The 17,294-nt window shown below is 35.9% G+C and overlaps 1 protein-coding gene across 1 annotated transcript in view; it reads left to right on the top strand.

Annotated features, from left to right (window-relative positions):
- Window positions 1–14,787, top strand: part of mof (males absent on the first) — a 39,285-nt gene extending 24,498 nt beyond the window's left edge. Inside the window, exons 5-7 of the mRNA XM_081772072.1 lie at window positions 1,861–2,091; window positions 5,184–5,428; window positions 14,067–14,787. Of these exons, the coding sequence (XP_081628198.1) occupies window positions 1,861–2,091; window positions 5,184–5,428; window positions 14,067–14,286 (696 nt within the window). The 3' untranslated portion in view covers window positions 14,287–14,787. The remainder of the gene's footprint in view (window positions 1–1,860; window positions 2,092–5,183; window positions 5,429–14,066) is intronic.
- The last annotated feature ends 2,507 nt before the right edge of the window (window positions 14,788–17,294 follow it).

Consider the following 17,294-nt stretch of genomic DNA (forward strand, 5'->3'; position numbering starts at 1 on the left):
AAGGTGATGACGGCCTATACAACACATGGGAAAACCACATCGGGGAAGCGGAACAGTGGGCGGAAGAAAATCATGAGTGACAGGTCACGCCGGGTATTAAAGCGCATTGTCACGCAGAACCGTCGTGTCACTGCGGAGCAAGTGACGGAGGAATTCGATCAGCACCTCCCCCACCCTGTTTCGACAATCACAGTCCGCCGCGAATTACATGACATGAACTTACGGGGTCGTGTTGCACGGGCCAAACCGCTCATCAGGGACCATAACGCTTTCGCACGCCGCAAATGGTGCCGCGACCATGCAACTTGGACCGTTGAGGACTGGAAACGTGTGATAATGGTCGGATGAGTCATCCTTCACCCTATTCCCAACCACGGGCCGTGTTTATGTGTGGAGAACGCCCAAAGAAGCTTATGATCTGCAGTGTCTCCGCCCAACTGTGAAACATGGCGGCGGCTCGGTGATGCTGTGGGCCGCCATATCATGGTTTTCATTGGGTACTGTGGTCACACTTAGCAGACGAATCACTGCCAACGATTATGTCGCAATTTTAGGAGACCACTTGCATCCTATGGTCCGGATGTTGTTCCCGGACAATGACGCCATCTTCCAGGATGATAATGCACCCATTCACACAACTGGCGTTGTTGCAGCGTGGTTTGAGGACCATCGGGATGAAGTTCAACACCTCCCCTGGCCCGCCCAATCCCCAGATCTCAACATAATTGAACATCTGTGGTCCGTCTTGGAAACACGACTCCGGCGACGATTTCCACCTCCATCCTCTCTCACAGAACTGGCCAATGCCCTGCACGAGGAATGGTGTAAAATTCCACTTGCTACCATTCACGACCTCTATGCCTCCATCCCACGTCGCATCAAGGCTGTTCTGAAGGCGAAAGGTGGCCCGACACCATATTAATCTGGTAAGTTGCAATTTCGTTCAGGTGTTTCCATTTTTCTTATCACCATCTATATGTTCAAGATTCAAAAGTAAAAATTATCCTGTTCTTCAGAACAATCACCTTTAAATAAAATGAGTAAAACGGATTGTGTGTCGTGACTAATGGTCGCCGTGAATTGAATCATTGAGAGCTGGTTGACATTAATATAGATTTTCTTCATTACATTGTAATCGTTATTGTTCGATACAGTTAATTTAAACATAGTTTCACATGCGTGCCGAACTGTCATGTCAATTCTTGACATAAATTTTATTCATCCAGAATACATGTTGCGTTTATATTTATTTTAACAAGCTGAGTTATTTGACGAAGTTTCCTTTTTTTTCAAAACGAAATATCTTCAGACTTAATTCCATCAAAGTTGTAATCTAACACTAACAACTCATTGTATGTTTTGTATGTCATCTGAGTGTGAACAACCCATACGTACATCATACATCCGAATACATTTAATTAATCTAAAATATAGTACATGATAAGAGGGTTTTTTGGGTCTCATTAGTGGAAATACTATTATCCTCATTACGACTGCGGTATAAGACTGTTTTCAAATTATTAAAATTGATTTCTCATCCCTATTCTATAAGACATAGATAGTTTACGGTAAATGGAACTGTTTGTCAAATTATTATATATATTGACGAAACAAATTTCCTTTTTGACCAAGTTCTTCCAAGCTTGATTCAGCGAACCGCGCCCCATGGTTTACGCTCAGATACACAAAAGTTAAATTGTATCATTTCAGTTAATCAGTGATGCACTATTTGTAAACAAAAAAGATGCTTCATGCCTTTAAATTGAATGTGCTAGAAGAGTATGAGGTTTTGTAGCACAACAAAGTCAATAATGAACATGATCCGTATATTATATAGAACCTCTTCACTTTATATTGCAGAGTGAATGCACATGGAGACAACCACCTGGCAAAGAAATCTACAGGAAGGGTACCTTATCTATCTGGGAAGTTGATGGAAAAGACCACAAAATATATTGTCAAAATCTTTGTTTATTAGCGAAACTTTTCTTAGACCATAAGACACTGTACTTCGACGTAGAACCATTTTTGTTTTATATATTGTGTGAAGTAGACAAACACGGAGCTCACCTAGTAGGATACTTTTCAAAAGTAAGTATATAATGTGCGTTTTAATTTCACGTAGTGTAGCCTAGTTTTACTTTGCAGTGGAAAACGACCTGCAATCTACTCTCTTACTATGCTGAAGTTTAAATAGGATGCGTGAAAGACTTAAGATATTATTTTGTTTTAAATAGAAAAGGAGTCCATCATGTTCTTTTTCTTGAAAATTCAAACCATTTACCTTATAAAGTGTTTATATTAGTTTAAAAGTTTCATTCTTTCACAAACAATTATGATACTAAACGACTTGTTTTCTATGGTATGGGACCATTTTGGTGGAACCTCTTGTTTTATATATTTATTATTAACACAGTAGTAGTAAAGTTTACCTTTGTGAGTTCTAAGTTAAAAACATTAAAAGAACGTCACTACTGTATTTGAAAGAGTTTCCTCTTCCAAGTTTTTTATCATGTAAAAGTCCTCGTAGTGTTAAAATAATATAGAGATTTACGCTTGGCCCTGTTTATTTGACGTTCACGAACATTCACTATTGACGTTATGGTTAATAGTGACCATTTCCCCATAATTCATGATGTACCTGGTGTACCTAAGCCTCGCCAGTCTACTTACAAAACGTACAAGTTTGATCATGTGGATTGGCCTCATTTCTCCCAGATTTTTATTTTTGAATGTTCCCCACCTCTGTCGAGAGCGTACTGCATTATTTCGGCAAAGTTTGCTAGCAGCTGCTGATTCTTCTATTCCTTCTCGCGGACTACATCATCACCGAGTTCCTTGGTAGTCACTTGAAATTCATCATGCTGTTTTTCCCCGGCGTCGTGCCCTTCACCGATTCACACGTTTTCCAACTGATGGTAATTTGGCACAGTTTCGTCAGTTTCGGTCACGAGCTAGACCTGATTAAGCAGGCTAAACGTCTGTATTGACATGAATGTCTCCACGTTAACTATCTCTAATTTGATGACTGCTGTTTGGTCCAAAATCCGCCTTTTGCAAGGCTCTGATGGACCGCCGTGTGTCCCAGCTCTCCTCGTTAATGATTTTTTAATCACTGATCAGAAGCAAATAGAAAATTAATTGGGTAACTATTTTGCCACCATCTCTAGCTCTACCCGTTATTCCCCGGACTTGTTTCGCTATAAACTGTAAGTAGAACGCACGCATTTATTCTTCAACTCTAGTATTGTAGAACCCTATAATCGCCAATCGCTCTTTTACTGCTAAAGAAACTAAACTGCGTCCTCTCAACCACTAAGGATATTGCTCCAGGTCCTGATTTCATCCATTATGCTATGTTACATCATCTACGCTCTTATGGTAAAGCCTTTCTATCGACCTTATTTAATCATAACTGGCTTGACGGCCACTTCCCGGTAGTTTGGCGAGAAGCTCATGTTCTTCCTTTCTTTAAAACCTGGTAAGATCTCAAATTATAGTTTCAGCTGTAGACCTATTGCTCTTACTAGCTGCGTCTGCAAGGTTTTTGAAAACCTGGTTAATCTTCGGTTGGTTTGGTTTTTGGAACGGGATTCCTTACTCTCGAACTTCCAAACTACTGATCATCATGTTCATCTTGACACTGTCATTCACAATGCTTTTCGTCATGTAAAACATTTAGTAGCTACTTTTTCGATCTCGAACACGATAGTGCCCCGGAATCCTGCAATAGATTCATCCTTGGGGACTGCGTGGTCATATGGGCTTGTCTTTAAAACATTTTTTAGGTACCCGATATGTTAGGGAGAGTACAAGTTGACGTTACGCTTTCTGATCTCTTCCTTCAAGTAAATTGTGTTCCCTCAGAGTAGTGTTTTGAATGGACCTTGTTTGCTGTAACTGTGAGTAGCGTAATGTCTTACATTACCACTCCTGTTCATGGTCTCCTTTATGTGATCTTACCATTATTGTCATTCCCATGACCGCACATCTACCCGATAATTTCAGCTTATTCACCCTCGAGGCTAAGTAGTTAGCGTACGCGCGTTTGGACGCGGGTTGGATTCTCGGCCAGAGCTCATGTGGATCAGATTCCACGTTAAGCTGTAAGTCTATGTCTTGTGTAGCTTCGCTTGAAGTAGGTTTCTTTTCGAAGTTTTCGAGTGTAGAACGGTGGAGTCAAACTTTTGAACATAGCTACAGCATTCTATTATTATTATTTATTTATTTATTTATTATGTACCCAATTTTCGCGGACAATAAATCATCCTTGCAACATATGAAAAGTTCACCCTCTTAGTACGTATAAAGAAGGAAGAATTGGAGCCGAATGATTTGGAATGTATGCATACCTAGCTCTCCAGTATAAGATTCGGTGGAGTATAAGATTCGAGTGACTTCATATACTTGTCTGAAGTCTAGTATCTAGTAATCAGTTCTATCAATTTAGAGGTCAGTTGGTTCTTAAATAAAGCTACATCTTTGTGAAAATGTTGCAGTTTAAAATTAGTGTTGTACTGCAACACTACAAACAATGAAGGCCGAGGTTAAAGTAAACAAGGAGAAATACGCGAATTCGACAATCAGTGCATAGTGTACATATTCATAGACAATGCTCTGGTTGTTGGTTTTCTTTTTTTAATGATCTTACACGTTTGGTCGTTGTAGCAGTTTTATATGTTGTTTTTATCTTGAGAAACCATGTACGAAGTAAGAAGTTCAATCAAAGTGAACATATCCCTATATAAGAGACAAAACACTAGATCAGTAGCGTGTTCAGTTTTTAAATAAATTTTTCTGTCAGGAATGCTGTTTGTTCTGGTCTTAAACCACTTTTAATCTAAATAAAAATAAAATCTGACCAAAGCAAACATTGTTTTCATTTAACTTTTCTTTGTCAATGCTTAATTGCATGCATTTATTTTGATGTAGAAAACAGATATATAGCATCAAGTAATGTTTGTTTGCAGTCTGTGTCTTTGTTTAGTCAGTGAATTCGCTGAAAGGTGTACAGTTTTATTCAAAATATTTCCAAGGGTGACATAGCGTAATATACCAAAAATAACCTTGTCCTTCCTTACTGGCCTATCTAAAGCATTGTTTTTAGAGTAATTCTGTATTAGAAAACTGTAAAATGTTGTAGACTATCAGCTACTTTATTGTTAATTTTCTTACAATTTCAGGAGAAAGAGTCTCCAGATGGAAACAATGTAGCCTGTATTTTAACATTACCGCCATATCAAAGACAAGGCTACGGCAAACTCTTAATTGCTTTTAGTTACGAGCTTTCGAAGTTGGAAAATCTTGTGGGCAGTCCAGAGAAACCTCTTTCAGATCTAGGAAAGCTTAGTTATCGTTCGTATTGGTCTTGGGTATTGCTGGAAATATTAAGGGATTTCCGTGGTACACTGTCCATTAAGGATCTCAGGTAAGGTGTTTATTTTATTTATAGTTTCAGATATCACATCCTTTGTATTGCTTATAGAGAGATTTACTTAACAATGCTGATTCAACTCGGAAATAATAACTGCCGTTGGGGATTAGGGTAAGACATACACAAAATACAGCTAAAGTTGGCTCATAGTAATAATATCAAGAGAGAAAATTTTAAGTTCACATTCCCTAATGCCATAAGCTATAGTGAAATTCGAATTTAACTTTGATGAAAAGGTCTTCCATTTTTTCACCTGATTTCGAACATATTCATTATCAGGGTGTCTATCGGTCACGAATGTTACGAAAAAGTCACGAAATCAGAAAATGGTCGTGAAAGTCACGAAATTTAGCTTTTGGGTCACGAATTTTTTAACTGTGCAAATGTAAGTACAGATTGGAAAATTTTGTTCTATGAAACATCAGAATTCAATACCAAAAATGTCTATGGTCGGCTTAGACGCTACAAAATCGCAAGCAAAGTACGTTTGTATCGCATGGATGAAAATTCGGCCTAATTTGCACCCAAATTTGCTCTTGAAAATGTTAGGAAATTTTATGATTTAGTAAAGAAAAGGTCACGAAATTTCAGTTTGGAATTTTAGTAGACACCCTGTTTATCCTGATTTAATTCAGTTCTAGGAAATGTTGTTATCGCTATAAAATATAGTAAACGTCAAATTCCGGACCTCGATGAGTTTTTAATATACATAGAACGTTAGAAACTCATTATCGGGCTCTTCTCAATTTACCAAGTACAGAACAAACTACCTAGGTATACTAATATATGTCGGTACAAGAAAGATTATGAACGGGTGACGTTAGTGGCTAACACAGAAAATTATATGGCAACCTAACCAAAATCATTCAATGTGCTTTACAAAAATTCAGAATCACTGCTAATGTATCCAATTATTACATTTTTAAACAGCCGGAACAACACTAATCATTGGGATTCATAGTTCTCAATGAAAACTGCATCGCAGCTGAGCTGTTCATAACGTGTTTGATTTTTTTGTAAAAGTTTTGAATCCTTCATTTTTGTCTGATTATACTTACTTAACAGTGATAACAGTATTGGGATGGTCATATATATCCCAACCTACAGTGAAACCTGTGTAGGTTGGCCACCATCGATTCCATTGAAAAGTGGCCAACTTACAGAAAATAAGTGTGATTGGTGTATTTTATAGAATAGGATTTCTAGTATTACTTGATTGTAAAATTCTAATAAGCAATGGCACGACAGCTACTTCTAAATAGTGTATATAAAGTAATCATAATAATATACAGTACTAGAAAAAATTACCATAATATGTTTAATATATGTATATACCTTTTCCTTCCTGAAAACTAGTCTGGTACACTGAATTATTCGGATTGAAAATATAAAACACAAACAAGCATAAAATAGAAACACATGTACGCAGTTCATTGAAATTAATATTGTTGCACGCTGAGTTGTTCAGACTGAAAACAACAGAAATAAATTTATAAACTGAACAACTTATATGCAGTTTATACGACTTTTTTCCGTTGTTTCTGTTCGTGTTTATTGCAAAATAGTCCCCTATTTTTGTCTACTTTCTTTTCATTTTTGAGAAAAATGAGTGTGATTCAATTCTGTTGTACAGACGAAACATATCTGTAAACTGAGGTTCATAAGTGGATGTGTACGCAAGAATTTGAGCCGCACTTTCCAAAGCTTCTGCATAACTCATTAGTGGAACCTGTTCTTTTATCTCTTGTAATTTCTCGTCATCTTTACTATCTTCAGACACTGACACTTAAGCTGCCCTTCCTTTACTATAGTGTCTAATATGTCTTCTGGTGTAGTTGGGATTTCTTCGTGAACAGCTAAATCATCGTAGATACGATTAATTTAATTCACTGGCACTAAATCTGCTTGAGTGTTTAAAGGGAACTGATGACTTCATTTAGTCTTTCAACAACCTTAGCATCAACAGATTCGGTAGTTTGCACTCCGCTGTAAAATCCTGCACGACTAAAACACTTCTTTATTGTTTCCTTTGAAACTTGATCCCAGGCACTGACTAACCAATGAATAGCGTCCAACACTGTTACTGACTTTACAGTCTGCCTTATTGCTACTTGCAGCTGCAGTTACAACATATTGTAGCATGTGCTAACGATACCGAGATTTCATGTTCTGAATTATTTCCTGGTCAAGAGGCTGAACTTTTGCTGTTACATTTGGAGGGAGAAATTTCACTTGGATAGTGCTAAAGTTATTTGTTTTGCGGTGACTGGTTGCATTGTCAATAATCAACAGAATTTTGCAATTTTGCTTTTTCATTGAACTGTTGAAATTTTCGAGCCAGTTTTCAAAAATGTCTAACGTCATCCATGCCTTTTAGTTCGAGTACAACTTCTTAACGTCGATTCGCTTTTCTTTGAATACCCTGGGACGTGCGTCACTACCGATCACTAACGGCTTCAGCTTTTCACCAGTAGCACTAGAACACAAAAGAACTTTCTTTAGTAAGCTTCCCTCTTTTGCTTTTCCCGCCTTTCTGCGCCCAACTTTTCCTTGGGCGTTGGCGGTAAAATAATCCCGTTTCATCGGCATTAAATAGGTTTTCTAATGGGTAACCACTGATAACTTCATGCAATTTTGACTTCCAGTCTTCGACTACTTTTGTGTCTATTCCTGCAGATTCACCGGAAAGGAAACGAAAATTACTGTTATGACGGAATCGAAACGATTCTAACCATCCATTACTAGCATAAAAGTTTTCAATTTGAAATCTTCGGGAAATTTCCTTTGGCTTTTCCTGCAGCATCGGCCCTGTAACAGAAATATCCGTCGCTCGACACTTCTGAAAAAATTCAAGGGTTAACGAGTTCACTACTTCGTGATCTGTTTTTCGTAATTGTCTTTTCTTATCATTATTGCAGTTTTCTTTCCATGCTTTATTAATTGAGTCCCTGTTTTTATTAACGTTCCTTACCGCAGATTTTGATACCCCAAATTGTACAGATATTGAGCGTTGACTCACATCTTTATCTATCAGATCTAACACTTCCTTTTTCTTCTTTACGCACAGTTCATTCAACTTTCTACGTTTTGAATCCATTATGATTTCATGAACTCAGCACACCCCCTTCCACTGAACACACACATACCGAAATCGAAAATCGCTTTTTTTCTCTTTCTTTCTTGCTATTTGTAGGATAAGAAACTTTCGTCGGAACTAATGAAACAGTGACAAACATTTTATGGTGGTTCATTCTAGACGCATTTCCTTTATTCTTTTTTTTGGCACATATGCATATTCTAATTTTGTAATTCTTGTATAGTATCGTCTACCTCTTGTTAATGAGCTGCAAGTGTTTCCCTCGGAACAAAAGATGTTTTGAGAAAATCTGAAGGGAATTCAGAACCTCCGCTACCTTTCGACAAGCCGTCAAGTGCCAAAAGTTAACAATTGAGATGGTTAGCTTTAACCTTGAGAATTTTCCGGAATCACTAAAGCTGCCCACTGCTGAAAGGAGTCGATATAGCTAATGGTTTTACCAAAACAGACAGGGTAAACAAATAGGTACAACCAATTCCTGAATTCCTGTACGTGATTTTTCTTATTCACATCTTTCTTCATCACCCCCTTATCGGAGTAGTGTTCTGGCCATTGACCTCCAAGAAAAAATTGTGGGAATCTATGCTTCTTGTCACTAGTCACAAATACAGAACATCTGCCTCTCATATGTAAGTACGAAAAAGTTAAGAAAAATAACAAAACGGTATTTTGCGAGGCCAAGATTTGTAGGTAAATTTATCATTATCATCATAGGATAACATTGCTTCATGCGGCCAACTTCCAAGATAGATAGGTGGCCAACTTATAGAGTAATAAGTAACGAATCTCTTATGGGAGAATGCAGGTTCAAGACGAACCAGGCCAAATATTTTCCACCTCTTGAGTTGCGTGCTGTACGTTAGGTTTTCGGCATTTTTACAAAATCATTTTTATAAAACAAGTGACTTTCGTTTCTGTGTTGAAACTACGATAAACTTCCGAACTATACGAATTCAGTACTCAAACTTGAAGTAGTTCATCTATCACTACATGTTGCAACAGAGTAGTAAGATCACATGGTACCTGTTCCTCGGATGCTGAATCCATATTAGAAAATCATTAGGCCTGTTCGCTATTTCTTAACTGTTGTATGATGATAAAAGGTTGAAACTGGAAATCGTTAATTTGAACCATCTGTGGCTTGAATAAGGAATTAAGGGAGGCGATAGAACCTATTCTTGCGGCGCTGAATCGTTTAAAAAAAAAAAAAAAAAAAAAAAAAAAAAAAAAAAAAAAAAAAAGCGCTTTTCAATTTCTCTTACAATATTTACTCTATGAAAATTAGATTTGAAACCAGAAGTAATAGTAACTTTCATTCATTTTCGGTTTCAATAGAGTGTTGCAGGTTACGATCGTACGCATTTTTAATACACTGTATCGATTGCAGAGAAGCATTTGTCGCTATCTATTATTGTTTCTATAAAGGGTTAACGGAGGAATGAAACTTATTCTCGGAAAACTGAGTCGGTTACAAAAATTGCATTTCGATATCTCTTAGAGTTTGCTTTATGGCAGTCAGTATTGAAACTAGAAGTACGACCGAATTTTAACCACTTCTGGTTTTGGTAGAGTTCGCGGGTTGAGATAATAATTCTCTTGAGGGGCTGCAACGATTGCAGAAAACCGATTGCCGCTATATGTTAGCATTTTTGTTCTATGGCGATAAATGTTGAAACCGAAAATCGTTAATTTGAACCACTTCCGTTTTGAAAAAAGGTTAATGCAAGTGATGGTACAACCCACATCGTGATATCTTACCATTTTTGCTCTATGGAAGTCAGTATTGAAACTTGTAGTAAATTTCAACCACTTCTGGTTTGGGGGAAATGTTGCGAGTTGTTGTGACATGTTCTCTTAATAACCTGAATTGGTTGCAGAAAACCGCTTGGCACTATCTATTACTATTTTTGTTCTATGGCGATAAATGTTTAAACCGGAAATAGTAATTTGAACCACTTCCGTTTTCCATAGAGAGTTAATGGAGTATTTATAACATATTCTTGGGATGTTAAATCGATTGTAGAAATTTTTCTTCTCTGGAAATCAATATTGAGACTGGAATTAGTAGTAAATTTCAGTCACTTCCGGTAGAGTGTTGCGGGTTGTAATTATATATTCTTTTGGAACGTTGAATCGATGCAGAAAACCGTTTGTTGCTGTCTCTTAACAGTTTTCGTTCTATGGCGATATATGTGGAAACCGGAGAACCACTTTCGGTTTAAATAAAGGGTGAACGGAGAAGATCGAGCCTATTCTTGGCATACGGAATCGATTGAAAAAAAAAAAAAAAAAAAAAACACACATCTCGATATCTCTCATCTTTTTTGCTCTGATTCCTGTTAATAGAGAAACGGACGGACTATAAGACTTTCTACACTTATGCGTAGCATGTTTGGAAGTCTGAAAGGGGGGATTTGAAGCGCCTAGACTTTTTAAGTTGGAAAACTGATGAATGCGTTTGAGTTTGGTTTATAATCTCTTTGTATGGTATTAAAATCTACTATTCAACTTCGTTTATTTCACGTATTGGTGAGAGTGGTTATAACGGACAGCATGAAATATTACATGTAGTTTGAAACTACGTTCAGTATTCAATGAGCATTGAATCAGTTACGATCCTGCTAGAAAGTGGGATCAAATTGAGTTTGCATTGTTCTTTAAAAATGTGGTTTTTCAAGACTGTCGCCATGTGATCATTTTTCTGCTTTATCTTATTCTAAAATTTTTAATATTGTTTTAATATTTATTTTAAATGTATGTATCACATTAATTTGTTCATTAACGCGACAAAAATATAGAAATTCATAACCCTGTTTATACAATTCGCGAACGTAAAACTAAGGTAACCAAATGATGAATCTCACCACCTCAAACCTAATTGAAAATTACGTGGAAACGCGGATCGTATTGAATACGGAAAGTATACTCAGATTGATTCGGATACCCGTTGAAGCGTAATGAAAATATATTAATAGTAAAATTTAGGTGCCAATCTAATCGGCCCGTAACGTGACTCATTATCTATCTTTATATATATATATATATATATATATATATATACGTTTGAGCTTAACGAATCACGCAGCAGCCCAGCACATTCGCGGGAGTGAGTCGATTATTATTACTATTATATAAGTATGTTTTTCACGAAACTTTTCTGTACTAAAAATATGGCACTATCGTATGGTCAGACCAATAGAGTATAGTAGTGGATATGAAGGCAACAAAAATTAAAATGAAAAGGTATGGGTTAGAACAAAGGAACCTCGAAATTGAAATGAAAAGTTAATTCCTCCCCAGACAATAGTGAAATCATAATCAGTATTATAAAGGTACACTATGATTTCTTTTGCTGAAATTCATCAAACAGGGAATGGAAAAAGTAGAGAAAAGAGAAAAATTAAGGAACAAAGAAGAAGCGTCCGTGTGGGCGCCATATAGGGAAAAAGGGTTGAAAAATTAAATTATTAAAACAAAATCTGAAAATAAATGGAAAAAGTAGAGAGAAAAGAAAAATTACGGAACAAAGAAGCGTCCATGTGGGCGCCATATAGGGAAAAAGGGTTGAAAAATGAAATTAATAAAACACAAATAAAATCTGAAAATGAGAAAATTAAAGAGAGTTAAAAATAGGAAGATGTATTACATAAATAAAAATCAATTCCTCATCAACTACTGGAGGATTATACAAGGTGGTATTAAAAAGTTTGGAGACTAGTTCTGTAACACATCAACAGATGGCAGCGCAAGGCTGTATGTACAGACGCAGGGAGCACCGACCTTCATAAATCAGTGCCAAAAGACACATCTTCCTGTATACATCAGGAGCTGTGCAGCTCATGCTATTCTGACCGGCCATATGCGTTACTGCATCTGCGATTTCATGGACAGCAAGTTAGAACGCGAACGTTAAATTCTGTGTGCAATTGGGCAAATTCGAAACAGAGACCCTTGACATGATTCGGCAAGTGTACGGCGATTCTGTAATGAGCCATCGTAATGTTTTAACCACAATTTAGGTTATTCATCTTTCACTTGCTTATATAATTCTGTACTTTAACAATAAGAATACAAAACATATTTCCGATATAAAAACCAATATGGAGTGAGTAATACCACATATTGAAGCCACAAATATCCGTAAACCTGTATTCTAATGCAACATTGTTTATAATAAAAAGGTTAAGGACTATGTGATAATGCTCTTATACGGACATAAAATATCGTATTTCCAAAACCATTTCCTGTGGATATAGCCTTTCCCGCTGTGTAGTGGTTAAACGCACAAGGGGTCCCGGGTTCGATTCCCAGTGAGAAAGCATTGATATTTGAACGCATTTTAACTTGGATCCACTTAAACTGTAGATCCACATTTCATATGTCCTCCGTGCTGAAAATGGACGCTAAACTTCAACAAAAAAACAACAGTTTCCTATACATATATTAATTGTAAGTTCAAATACAATTTCTCAATTTTCGACATGTTTTCATAAAATCGTAGGTGACCTCTTGGGTTCTTAACCCTTTTATTTATTTATGTATTTATTTATTTATTTATTTTTTGAATGAAGAAATGTAGGGTCAGTTTCTGATGTTCTTCGCTGCTGAGTTAATTTCCGAACGTTCTTGCGTTTTTAGTCTCGGTGATAGTAAAAACTTCTTCCTTGTTTCATACTTGCATGTAGTCAAACAGTCCCCAGAGCTTCCTTGTAGTTTTCTCAACAGGTATGCGTGTAAATGAGCACAATGAGCTGCGAACCTGCTCAAGCTTAGTTTTGATTATTATACTGAAACCTACCATTTACGATGTTTCGAAACGCTTTGGACCCCTTCAATTGGTGAAGAATAAGTGACAATTGGTGAAAAGAATAAATGAAAAAATGAAATAATAGGGTTAAAAAAAAACACACCCTGCCCCCAGTAGTTAAAAATACTAATAACAATCCACTTATTGTGGTGTTTCTGTCCTCCGTGTACCGCCGTGTGAGGTACGAACTACATTGCCTTCACACCTTCAAAATAGACCATATCCAGAACTATGTTCTTACTTTTGTCCAAAGTTAGTCACATACAGAGTGGCCCAAAAGTAGATATACAGACCTGCATCGATCAAGTATGACATTTTAATTGATTAAGTTAATGGATTTATTTGCTTCGATTTTTTCTGAGCTTAAGGTATAAGTAAAAATAAATTAAGAACAAATAATGAAGAAACTAAGTTAAACTGTATGGATAAAAATAAGTAAATAATATAAAATGCCATGATTCAATCAGTACGGGACTGTATACCACCTACTTTTGGGCCACCCTGTATTTTAGTAATATTAATTTAATTACTATTATTACTTTTTTTTTCAATCTTAGATTTTTGCAAAACTTTAATTTCATTTATGTCATTTATGTATTACTTTTTATAATAAAACAAAACTGGAAGTGCATATATATATATATATATATATATATATATATGTATGTATAAAATTTACTATTAGAAAAAAGTGATCACTTTTTGTGTTTTTTTTTTTTCTGTTTCAGTCAAATGACCAGTATTACGCAAACTGACATAATTTCCACTCTTCAGTCCATGAATATGGTGAAGTATTGGAAAGGTCAACATGTAATTTGTGTGACTCCAAAATTAGTTGAAGAACACATCAAATCGTCTCAGTTCAAGAGGCCACGACTGACAGTCGACACTTCTGCGTTGAGATGGACTCCGCCTAAGAAGAATCAGACCAAAGTTGGAAAAAAGTGATAGTAATATTTGGTGCAGACGTTTGATTTCTAGTTGTTTTTAATTGGTGATATCAATTGTTCCTCGAGTTCTGTATCCAGGTTGTATATAGCAACAGTTTGGTTGGCTATATTGCATGCATTTCTTCATTCATTAATGAACTTGTAGCATGTTGTTACATGCACATCTTTATTTTCCATTATGACCCCTCATTTTAGCTCATCATTTTTCATACGTTTATCATTAGTATTGTAAGATTCATCAATCATAGAGAAAACAAAGTTTTGTATTATTTCATTATGTGTACGAATAAACGTAGTAGTTTGTGCATACTCTTATCAGGGTAACGAAGAACCAAATTGACTTTTCAAATAGAGAAGTACTGGTGACAAGTTGTCACTTTTTTTGAAAAAAAAAAAAAAGTTGTGGTTTGAGAAAACCTTGTATTATAATGGCAAAAGATATGCCATAGTGCTATGAATCTGTGATCTTTAAAAATAAAAGTTTATGAAGTAAGAGAAATTTCTTTATTATTTCAGTTCCTTTAAAATTAGATTGCTAAGTCTTCCAGATTTTGATATGTACTTTGTGTCCGAAATTACTAATTAATGACTGGATGACTGTAGAACCCTAACGTTAATGACGTAGACTAAAGTTCGCTAGTGGATTCTACCTTATGTTAATAAGTGAGAATTTCAGTCCGAGTGGTCGATGATCAAATTTCGGGGAGCTCTTCGGTGTAGAGGCTATGAGCCTTGTATGGGAAAAGGCAAAACTATTAAAATTCTTAGAACTTTCAAAGTTTTCGTCTATTTTCTGAACCTTTGTCTGCATGGTTCAGAAAATATACGCTAATGCATATGCAGAGCCTCTGAGGCCCTATATGTTATTTAAATGGTTGGGAATTTTATGCAAATTATTTCTTGCAGCCCTGTCATGGCTTAATTTATTACACAATAGAATAACAATGGACATTTTCATAAGGTTATAAATTTTAAAACAACGGTTAGAAGTATTTTATATTTATTACAATTAGTAGAAAATACAAAAAAAAAAAAAAAAAAAAACTGCAATAAAATATTTTCTTCAAATATACTATTTTTAAGTTTACTCATATACTTTAAATTTCGCACTTTATTTTGAAATTCTAAACACATCTCTGTGAAATGGAACTACAATAATCAAAAGAGCAATATTTATACAATTACTGATATTGTTGTATGTAAATGACATCATTGATTAGTAATTTCAGAACGACTTTTTGTATGTACAAAACGAATGAGTTGCAAATCATTTTACTGTGTTCTTTGCAAATGCTTTTGTAACATTTGAAGCATACCAATGTACTATTTCTTTGAATACTGTATGGAAAAATTTCACATCTTTTTGCCACTTGTCCTGTCAATTCCGCATATTTTCAAAGCACTAATTGTTGCTAGTGGCAAGTTGAGTATGTATGATCTTAGAATCATCTAGGGCTTCATTAAATTTTCTACCAGTTTCTTTAAGTATAATCGACGATTGTCTTTCTTGTTTGAATTGTACGTATGTCATCGAATCGTAAGACTTTCTTTATGTCTTCAAACCTGTTGACATAGTTACTTTGAACATTGGGTTTGACTTCATAGACAGGACTAGTTCCCTGATTAGCACATCCTAGTTTTCTTCTACTCCTGCTAGTAACAAAATCCCAAGAAAAGTATTCATTTCGTCCAGACAAACATTTTCCGATTCTTTTCGTTTCAACGTGGCTAGCCTTCTCTCGCGGTTTGTACAGTGTAAAATTTCATCCATGATTTCGTTTGAAATGAAACAGCCAAACGCATATTTGAATGTGTTGTTTTCACTCCCTTTAAAACACCTGAAGAATCCTTCGATTTATTATGTGCTGGAAACAGTGGTAGAGGAGGAGCTTTTTTGCTCCAAATTGTGCCATTTGGACTAATAAGTGTATCGGAATCACTAATAGATGAATCTTGATAGCTTCATTTTCTCTGATTCTCTCAGAGCCTGAGGCGCGTCGAAATACTCGTAACTTACACTTCCTAGCTGAACTGTATAATTGAATTCATCATCATCAGATTCCTCACTACTACTGTTCGACAGCACACTATCACCAAAACACTCATTTACAAAGCGGGCATAATGTTCTTCACTAACACTCTTCGTAGTTGATCTTCCACTACAGGTAGATCTGGGCTGGGATTGAGAGCTAACACAAATTGCACACCAAAACAGCAGGGATATATATCAGTGTGGCGGTTGCAGGGTATGATCAAGGGAGGGACTAAACCATAATTTGCCGCTTTATCCAGTGTAAAGTAGGATTGAAGCCCATTTTGTATACCTGAACGTCAGGGGGGTCGGACTATAGCTCCTATAGCCTCCCTTGGATCTGCGCCTGTATATATATATATATATATATATATATATATATTAGAACTTTATTGTGACAACTGTTGATTTAATTGTTCGAACAAAGGAAGTCAGTCAGCAGAAAAAAGCTAAATAATTTGTTGATAGATTATATAACATCTTGTAGTATTTACAAAGCGATTGATAAGAGCTTGCATATGTATTGCATCGCCATCTACAGGGCATAAAGCAAAATAATAAGAAACAGTACAACTAAATAACATCATCTTTTAGAATCAATTTTATTTTAGAAAAATGAGTCACATAATTAACACACCATTATTATTTCATTAGGGCCTCCCAAGCCCTGCATATGCATTTAAGGGGTTACTAAATTAAATCAAATTTTACAGACTTATAGATAACGCAAAAAATATTCTAAAGTTATTGATGAATCCATAAAAGAATTTTAAAAGAATACACAAATAATAAAACTTATTGATTGAATAGATCCGTAATAGCTTTCAACAAAAAAAACAGGGCCGGAGAGGCCCTGCATATGCATACAAGGGTTAAAGGCAGTGGCGGATGGTGGATTGTGGTTTCAGGTGTTGCAGTACGAACGATAAGAGACAGAAGATATAAAGTGGACTCATTGACTAATCAGCATAACT

Source organism: Thermobia domestica, chromosome 1 (genome assembly GCF_964235325.1).
Source record: "Thermobia domestica chromosome 1, izTheDome1.hap1.1, whole genome shotgun sequence".
Lineage (NCBI taxonomy): Eukaryota > Metazoa > Arthropoda > Insecta > Zygentoma > Lepismatidae > Thermobia > Thermobia domestica.